At 53.9% G+C, this 9,704-nt stretch overlaps 1 protein-coding gene across 1 annotated transcript; it reads left to right on the top strand.

The window, feature by feature from the left end:
* Positions 1 to 257: 257 nt before the first annotated feature.
* Positions 258 to 9,704, top strand: LOC308047182 (calcium/calmodulin-dependent protein kinase kinase 2-like; the record flags this gene model as incomplete). The annotated part of the gene is made up of 16 exons (XM_080355486.1): positions 258 to 695; positions 1,781 to 1,828; positions 2,238 to 2,291; positions 2,449 to 2,500; positions 2,592 to 2,725; positions 3,323 to 3,359; positions 4,167 to 4,188; positions 4,463 to 4,551; positions 4,775 to 4,974; positions 5,061 to 5,114; positions 5,568 to 5,641; positions 6,137 to 6,224; positions 6,472 to 6,567; positions 7,116 to 7,244; positions 9,177 to 9,277; positions 9,629 to 9,704. The coding sequence occupies 16 exons, from the start codon at positions 258 to 260 to the stop codon at positions 9,702 to 9,704; spliced, it is 1,692 nt and encodes a 563-aa protein (XP_080211612.1).

Genomic DNA, 9,704 nt, shown 5'->3' with positions numbered 1-9,704 from the left:
GATGGAGTTGTTATTCCCTGGGGGTGTTTAAATAAAGGGAGTGGAAGCAGCAGCCTCAGAGCTGAAGCTGGACCCTGCCAGGGCTGATGTACAACCCTGGGGCCAACCCTGTGCAGCTTTACCATCCCCTATGGGATTAATAAATTAATCTGTAGAGTAACGACCGTTGGGAGGAAATCCCGCTCTCTGAGCCGCGCTGTGTTTGCAGGTGCGCGCCCCCGCTGCAGCGTGGCCGGGATGAGGCCGTGGGTCACACCATGCCATCATGCGTCCCCCGCAGCTCGCCCCCCTCGCGGCCCCTCTGCGGTGACAGCGGCTGCGGCCACCGCGCGCCCGGGCTGCTGCGGGACCCCCCTGCGCTGAGCGCCCCCCGCCCCGGCATGGCCTCGCTCATCGTGGTGACCGAGTACGAGGTGACGGGGAGCGCGAGCGAGGAGGAAGAGATGAACACACCCGTCGGTGAGGGTTTTGGGGACGGCCGGGAGCCCAGGGCGAAGCTGCAGCTCTCCGGGCGAAAGCTGTCCCTGCAGGAGCGGCCGCAGCCGGCCCGCTCGCCCGGGAACGGCGCCGGCGCCAATGAACGCTTCATCTACCCGTCCCTCCCTTACTCTCCGGTGACGTCCCCGCACTCTTCCCCACGGCTGCCGCGGCGGCCGACGGTCGAGTCGAACCGCGTGTCGATCACGGGACTCCAGGTGAGGGGGAATTGTGGCTGCTCCTGTGGTTCTCCTGCCCCTGTCTGCCTGGTTTCTACACCCGTGGCTTTGCTTCTTGCTTGTTTATGTGGGATAAAACCCCATGGCCTATCCACAGATACGTGGCGGGAGGTGGTGGGATGTCCTGGTCCATCCTTGGCCTCGGGGACAGCCCTCGGGGGGGTGGGACCCAGCGGCTTAGTGTAATTTCCAACTTTAGAATCACAGAGTCATTTTGGTTGGAAAAGACCCTCAAGATCATCAAGTCCAACCATTAACCCACCCCTGGTACTAACCTGTATCCCTGAGAACCTCATCTCCATCTGTCCAACCCCTCCAGGGCTGGTGACTCCAGCACTGCCCTGGGCAGCCTGTTCCAATGCCCCACAGCCCTTTGGGGAAGAAATTGTTCCAAGGTCCAACCTCAACCTCCCCTGGTGCAACTTGAGGCCGTTTCCTCTGCTCCTGGCGCTTGTTCCTGGGGAGCAGAGCCCGACCCCCCTGGCTCCAAGCTCCTTTCAGGCAGTTCAGAGATCAGAAGGTCTCCCCTCAGCTCCTGTTCTCCAGCTGAACCCCCAACTCCATCGGCTCCTCCTTTTGCAGATGCCTCCAGCTTTCACAGCTGCATTTTGGGGGAGCCAGCAGCATGCCATGATTTTACTTTTTCCCCCTTAAAAAGAGACACCTCCTGAGATCTAAAGAGCAAAAGGCCCTACCCACCCCCCACCTGCCAGCGCTGACAGAAACCAGGCAGCTGCTTTGCCCATAAGAAATAATAATACTCAGCACCGGGTTGCTGGTGTTAAAGCCCCTGGGGCTCTCTCGCCCGTCCTGCACTCTCGTTCCACATGAGCGGACAATATTGCCTGCCCAGCCGTTAACATTTGCAATTAGCTGTCTATAAACATGCCGACGCGTGGCCGGGCGGCTGGTGTTTATGGCTCATGAATCGAATGTCCAGCCCGGGGCGGGTGCAGAGCAGAACTGGGTGTGAGTTTGCAGAGAGAGTTTTGCTGGAGGTTCCAAAGGAGAAGAGCAAGCAGTGGTTTCGTGGCTCACGTCGCATCCCTCCCCTCTCCCCGCAGGACTGTGTGCAGCTCAACCAGTACAAGCTGAAGGATGAGATCGGGAAGGTGAATATTTGTTGGATTTGAGGTGGGACGGGGGTGTTTGGGACAGAAGGGTGCTGGGCTCTCTTTTGCTGTTGAGCTGCTGGGATGGCGATTTTAGCCGCTCACAACAGCAGCTTGGCTGTCTCCTCAGCGCGGCGTCAGTCTCCCTGGGTGGTGCCAATTGAATTGTATATATATTTTTAATTATTATTAATATCCCTCCTTCCTCTCCCTCCCACTAAATGGGGACATTTGAACATTTGCTTTGCCGGCGCTGTGATGCCAGCCCCTGCATCCCACTACCCCCGGCACTGCCCACCAGCTCCGTGATCCCAGCAGGGTTTGCGGAGGGGCCCAGAGCCTGGTTTGGTGCTGTGGGGTATTCTTTTGGATTGTCCCTAACTGGTCCCCATGGCTGTACCCCCTTTAGGGCTCCTATGGCGTGGTGAAACTGGCCTACAACGAGGACGATAACACTTACTATGTGAGTAGTGCGGTCCCCGGAGCGCATAGCGGGGTGGGTGGGATGGGGACGGATCCCCCCATGGCTCCCTGCCCCACTCCATGCCAGCCCCATCCCACCAGCCCAAATTTATCCTTGATTTACCCCAAATCCCACATTTTTTTCCCTGCTCTTGCAGGCAATGAAGGTTCTCTCCAAAAAGAAGCTGATGAGACAAGCGGGTTTCCCCCGTAAGTGGCGCAAAAGCTTTAGGGTGGGGGATGCTTTGGGGACCATAGGGGCTCGTTCCCGACCCAAAACCCATCTTTTCCTTTCCCGCAGGCCGCCCACCACCCCGCGGGGCCAAAGCCGCCTCCGAGGGCTGCCTGCAGCCCCGCGGGCCCATCGAACAGGTCTACCAGGAGATCGCCATCCTCAAGAAGCTGGACCACCCCAACGTGGTGAAGCTGGTGGAGGTGAGAACCGGGGAGACCCCTCCCAAAACCCACCCCAGTGCGAAGGAGCCTGGATGCTGCGGGGATGGGCGTCACATCGGCTCGGGCGGAGGAGAGTGACCGCAGAGGGGCTCATGTTTTCCCTGCTTTAAAAGGGTTTTTATTCCCCACCATCCCTAAAGGATTTTTTTCCTTCCCTGCTCAGAAAGGGAAATGCAGAAACATGTTGGTTCCTCAGAGGAAACCAGCGCTCAGATGGGGTTTGGGGGAGGAACCGGGGTTTCCATGTGGTGCAACCGTCCTGCCCTCCGCCCACTGCCTGTATGAAACGGTCCAAAAATTAAGAATTAAGGATGTGGAGGCTGGAGTTTATTTGGCTCATGAGTCAGATGATGCTTCCTGTGTGTTTTAAATATTTACTTCCTTGAAGTGCATCTATATCTCTGGCCTCTTTTCCCACCCCTCCCATCCCTTCTGGGTATAAGCTCAGAGATTAGCAGACCATACTAATGGTGCAGATGGTGCAGAACTGAGATGGCTGCTAAATAAATAAATCACCATGTTTAATTTACAAGGTTTTTTAGTGTTGTTTAATTGCCTTTCTGGTTCTTTCGGCAGGTCCTGGATGACCCCAGCGAGGATCACCTGTACATGGGTAACTGCCCCGCAGCACTCGGGGGGCGTCAGGGGGTGGGGTTTGCTGCCAAAAAGGGTTCTCCATGTGTTTTTTGGGGGGGCTACGTGCAGGGTTGGCTCTTTCCTCTGGAGGATGTAGGACCTGGATGTGCTGGAGGAGCAAATCCCCTATAACAGTCGGAGCAAACAGGATCCAGTCTGGGTTGGGAAAGGAAACACAGGAGCTTTATAGCACTTTATAGGCTTTAATTCGGCATCGGGGTGTGCTTTGCCATGAGAGGCACCAGCATTGTTGTCTCAGCTTTGAAGCTTGGCTGCTAGAAAGTAGTTTTGTTTCTTTGGCTTCGAGAACAAGGAACGTGTTAATTATCCACGGTACAAACGAGCTCCTGCCCAATCTGTCTTGCAGACTGCGGCACTTTGCTTGATGCAAAGACACAGGCTTTTGGAGGAGGCGTTTTCTTTCCATCAATTGTGTTCAGCCTGAGCTAGCGGAGGAGTGTGCGATGCCTTCATGGCCAAGCGCAGGGGTTTGCTCAGGGCCTGGCCTTGGCCTTGCAGGCAAACCGAGGGGTTAGTGAGCTGTTGGGTGGGTGCTGCGTGATGCTGAAGCTGCAGCACTGCTAAGGTAGTTGGCAGCATCCCCTTAATTGAAAATGGAAGCAAGCAAAATGCCATATGCCTTGCATAAGATCGCAATCTCCTTTAAAAAAACCCAAAAAATTAGAATTTTTGTCATTAAAATAACAGCTTTTGTGCTGAGACTGTGCTCATAGGAGCTCTAACCTGTAAGCGATCCATAATCACCTTCTCTTTTGTGTTGCAGTGTTTGAACTGGTGAAGCAAGGGTGAGTGTTGAATTCCACATTTAAACCTCCCAAAGCGTGAGGCGGGTTTGTGGGTGTTTCAGCTCAGACACCTGAGGCGGGTGTGGGACGCAGAGGCCATGGCGGGTCCCCTATGGTTTTGGGTAGCACCTCCCCAACCCAGTTACAGTTGTGTACACCCTCTATGTGCCTGTGTTTGGGGTCATGTGCTGCCACCGGCTGGTGGCAAAGCCTCTGGGACCAGTTTCAGTGCATCTGGACGGGGAACGAGGTCCATTCTCTGTCGCCTTTGCAGCCCCGTGATGGAAATCCCAACCTTGAAACCTCTCAGCGAGGACCAGGCTCGCTTCTACTTCCAGGATCTGATCAAGGGCATTGAATACTGTGAGTGTCTGTGCAAAAAGGATGGGATTCCTTATGTTTATTTGTTTTCTAAACACCTGGGGCTGGACTTTCTGCTTGTGTATGGGGTTGCTTTTGGTGGTGCTACTGCACAGGGGTTCCGAAGCTGGGGCTGGTCGCGGTGTTGGCAAGAAGACCACATGGGGCTTTGTGGCTCCGTTGCCCAGCGCTGCTGCTGAATCGCTCCTCTTTCCTTTGGCTGCAGTGCACTATCAAAAGATAATCCACCGGGACATTAAACCTTCCAACCTCCTCGTCGGGGAAGACGGGCACGTCAAGATCGCCGACTTCGGAGTGAGCAACGAGTTCAAGGGGGCCGATGCCCTCTTAACCAACACGGTGGGCACCCCCGCCTTCATGGCCCCGGAGACGCTCTCGGAAACCAGGAAAATCTTCTCCGGAAAGGTCTTTAACAGGAATTGGGGGGGTTTTGGTGTAACGTTCCTTGCCCACACTGTTGCAGATGTAACTGTGGTTTCTTCGCTCTGCAGGCTTTGGATGTCTGGGCCATGGGGATCACGCTGTACTGCTTTGTGTTTGGGCAGGTAAGGAGGTGGATTTTTCAGTGCCATTGGTGTTGCAGGGGGTTTTGCCTTGTGCTGGGTACATGGTGGGGTCTGCACCCTGCAGCCCAGTTTGAGCGGTCGGGTATCGCCGAGGGGAGATGGGGACGTGTGGGTAGGAATGGGAGACTTCTGCCTGTCCCCAGGATGGGTGCAGCCAAAAGGGCCGCGCTTCCCGCTTTTCCCAGGGGAAATCCCTGTGCCTGGACAGATTTTTTTAGGAGAGGAGCTGTTGTAGTAATATGATCATTTTTAGTCAAATGATATTTTCGTAGCTTTTAAATGAATAATTTGATATAATAGGAAACCTTCCGGTATTTCCCTATACCTGGCTCCTTTCTGTCCTTCAAACCCTACGAGATCCCGATGCTTGACTGGCTGATGCTTCCTAACAGAGGTTGTTGCTTTTCTCGTTGCTCTTTTTCCTCGCCATAGTGCCCTTTTATGGATGAAAGGATCCTGAGTTTACACAATAAAATCAAGACCCAAACGCTGGAGTTCCCAGACCAGTAAGTACTCAAAAAAAGAACCAACCCAAAACAAAGCACAAACCTCTCAGCCCTTATTTTGAAGCTCATTTGAGCTGTTTCTCAGGCACTGCCTGCGTGGGGCTTGCCCTGCTCCGATGTAGATCTGCAGAACTCGGGCTCCGAGCCCTTCTGTTGGCCCTTGGCCTTGGAAAACTTCCGTTGTATTGAACGTGAAAACAACATCTCTGGGATTGCAGTTGCCAAAGAAGGAGCGATAGAAGTTGCAGAGGCATTTGAGGGAAGAGATTAACCTCTGCAGTTGCTGCCTGTTGGGTTTTAGCCTGGGTGGAATTGGTATCGGGCTCTCCCAGCCTTATACATGCAATATCATGCTCTGGATGGCCCAGAAAGGGGATATTTTGGTTCCCTGGCGGGGTTTGGGAAGGGAAGAGCTACATGGCACCTGGGTACACAAGTAACCAGAGCTTCATCCATCCCCTTCCCCACCTCATGTCTCCCCTCTCCTTTCCCCAGGCCAGAAGTTACAGACTTCTTGAAGGATTTGATTACACGGATGTTGGATAAAAATCCCGAAACTAGGATTTCAGTCCCAGAAATCAAGGTAGTGACCCAATTCTCCGGTGTTGGCTGTGACTTCGCTTCTGTCGGGTTCTCCTTGCTCGGCTCGGTTTTTCGGGAGTCAGTTTGGTCGCGCCAGGGTAGGTCCTCCCTGTGCCCAGGGCCCCTGGGCAGGTAAGTCCCAGCTCCTTCCCCTCCTCTGGGACCTGCTCAGCTTTGGGACCTTTGGTGCCTACACAAGTCACAGGCAAAAGGAAATCCCCTGAGTACAGTATTTCCTCTGCTACCAGGAAAGTACTGTGCAACAGCCTTTGGCAGGAGATTTCTGGTCCTTCGCCCCTGCGGGAGCCTGGAAGGGGCGAGAAGCTGAGAAAATGGAGACCAAGGTAGGGGGAAAGGATTGCGGGGGAACTGCTGAACCGTTTTGTGCTCCTCCTGCAGCCACCCAAGACGCCAGGTGTGTGGGCAAGGAGAAAGAGAGTTTCTGCCTTCTGTCGTGCATTAATTCAGGACTAGGGCTCGGTGGGTCTCCCCATCACTACTGCTCATACGTATGGTCTGGAATAAATTGCTCCTGCGTCTTAGTGTTGTCTTATCCGTAAGATGAGAGTGAAAGCAGATCTTCTTCCCTACAACCCACTGAGATGCTCAGTGCCGTAGGTCACCCAGGCTATTGCTCGGTTGCGTAGATGGGGCCAGCACTGGCTCCAGACAAGCTGCACCACAGCATTTCCTGCTCCAGGCTGAGCTGTTACTGGTGGCACTGGGGTAAGGTGGCTCACCAGTGAGATGGAACATCCCTCCCCTGCTCCCTGGTATTTCAGGAGCACATAGGGGCCGTAGCTTGGGCGGGGAGATGCGTTTGCCAGGGCTGTGTTGTTTGAGTTATGAGAAAGAGGAAATCGCTCCTGACAGGCTGTGTTATTCATTGAAGTTGCACCCTTGGGTCACCAAGAACGGAGCGGAGCTGCTGCCCACGGAGGATGAGAACTGCACCCTCGTTGAGGTGACAGAGGAGGAGGTGGAGAATTCGGTCAAGCACATCCCCAGCCTGGCCACCGTGGTGAGTACGAGGGAGATGATGGTTTGTGGATGCACAGCGGGGTCCGCGCTGCCTCCTGGGTCAGTCCTGAGCAGCCGGACTTTGATGCCGAAGGGAGTGGGATTCGAGCAAAGACTTCCCTGCTCTTGGAAACACATGCTGCAAGATGGGGCTCAGCATCTCACTGGGGGTGGCTGTACCTCCTGGTGTGGGGGAATATTTCACAGCGGTCCCGTCAGTGAGTTGCTGGTCTCCACGCTTGAGCTGGCTGCCTAAATCCCCCTGTATTTGCTCAGGGCAAAAGAGCGTCTGGTCCAGGACCTGCTGGTGCCCGGGAGCGGGTGTTTTGGCCGGGCACGAGGAGCTCCCGCCCTGCTCTGCCCATCCGGCCGCAGGGGCTGCGGGAGCTCCCCGGGTGGAGGTTTATCTGGGCCATGGTGTGTGCCAGCCCCCGCCGGGAGCTATTCTGGGTGAATTCATCTCATCTCTTTTCAAGCTGATATTTTTATTCTCTGCAGCCCAGTGTGGTGGCGGTGAGAACCACAGTGTAACCCTGCCCTGCGTGGAAAGTGAAATCTTCTTTTGGGTTTTGAACCTAATGGTTTCTTTGTGTGCCTGCTAGCCCTTACGCTAGGAGAAACAGTGAGACACCGTTCTCATTTCCCTGGCATGGCATTATCTGCCTGTAGACACGCAGGCTGTGATTTTTTGAAGTACAGATCTCCCTTTGAAGCCCCTTTTCTATCTTGTGGCTGTGCCCGCATCTGTCTCCGCTTCTGGAGCTCGCTCTCTTGCTTTGGTGCCCTGCAGAAGCCTCTTCAACCACAGACACGTTAATATGTAAATGTGCCTTGTGCTGCTCAAGCTGAAAAAGCAGATCTTGCTCTAAGGAGATCCCCATTGATGAGGGTTTTTGCCCGTTTATCCTGTTCGGAGGTGACTTGCTGCGATGCTCCCAGCCCTGTTGAAAATCCAGGTGTGTTTAGCACAGCTCAGGGCTTTTACTGTGACTCTCACCTCTTAAATAACTCACCACCTCCAGGCAGAGCCTGTATTTTCCCATTTGCATTTACTCTTCACAATTACCCTCCGGTGCCTGATCTTTGTGCATCCAACTGCAGCATTAATACTTGAGTATGAGATTCATGTGGCTTTGACTCTTGCATAAAATGCCTTCCCCCGTGGGACCCTGTTGTCATGTGTGTTTCAGTCGTGTAAGGGCTCTCGGTGCAGCGTGGTGAGCAGATAAATGAGGCGCAGAGGGATGAGAAGCACTATCGACTGAAGTCAGGGGTTCCCAGAGTGGGGTGCACATGCCAAGAGGGGGTCCAGTGCTGCTCATGTTGTTCACTTGCTCCCACCAGGAAAATAAGTTTGGGGATCCCTGGGAACAGCCCCAACACTCGCTCTGTTCCCAGCAGGCTCCGATTGCAGCTGACGCTGGGTAGCTTTGTGTTTTGCAGCCAAAGCGAGACAAACAGCCCGTTTTCCAACTTGATTTTGGTAAACATTAAGGCAAAGTTGTGCTGGTTCCTTCTTTCCCCTCTCCCTTTTCAATGAGCTTCTTTTCTGCCAGGTAATGACAGGGATTTGCAGGTACTGGATGCAGGGATCAGTAAAACCTACTTCTGGGGGGGAAAATCTCCCAGCCGTGGCTTTGCTCACCTTTGCAGCCTCTCACACCCGGCGTGGCTCTCGTCTGCACGTTCACTTGTTGCACTGCAGGTTTCAGATGAGGATGCAGCTCCTGTATGAAGCAACTGGAGACGTGTAAATGTGTTTCCGTCTGTGGTTTTGTTGTCTTGGTTTTGTTTCTTTTTTTTTTTTAAGAGAACTTTGACTTATTTTCGCTCGTTCTCTTAGTTACCTGGTCATGAAGGTTGGATGTTCCTGTCGCTCTCAAATGAAAGGAAAGCGGTAGCACCCCTGATAAACTCCAATCTGGTCTTGCAGATCTTGGTGAAAACGATGATCCGGAAGCGATCCTTCGGGAACCCATTCGAGGGGAGTCGCAGGGAGGAGCGGTCGCTGTCCGCCCCGGGGAACTTGCTGCCGTAAGCCTCATCGTGGCCTGAAGGGACATTTGTAGCTTGTCTTATGCTCTGGGAATTACTGTAAAGCACAGGAGGAGGATTCGAGGAGCTGGGCTTTCAATCTTTCGTGTGGGGCCACAACTGGGTTGTTCACACACCCTCTGTCTGACCTATAGCTGCTTTGGGGGATGATTTTTATGACCTGGCATATCCTGCTCCTCTAATGGCCTGAAAAGCATCTTTTTATGGTGCCTGCAGCCTGTTCCAGGGGAGCTGGGGGGTCCCATGGTGGGGAAGGAGCAGACGCTGCTGCTCAGTGTCTGCGTTGCCTTTTTCTGCGACACTAAGCAAGTGTTTTATTTCCTTTCCAAGCAGAAAACAAGGCAGTGAAGATAATCTGAAATGCAACGACTTGCCCAACGTGGGAGAGGAGGAACTTCTTTCGTGA

The sequence above is a fragment of the Nesoenas mayeri genome (genome assembly GCF_963082525.1).
Source record: "Nesoenas mayeri genome assembly, chromosome: 17".
In the NCBI taxonomy this organism is placed as follows: domain Eukaryota; kingdom Metazoa; phylum Chordata; class Aves; order Columbiformes; family Columbidae; genus Nesoenas; species Nesoenas mayeri.
This window is presented reverse-complemented; position numbering and strand designations above follow the sequence as displayed.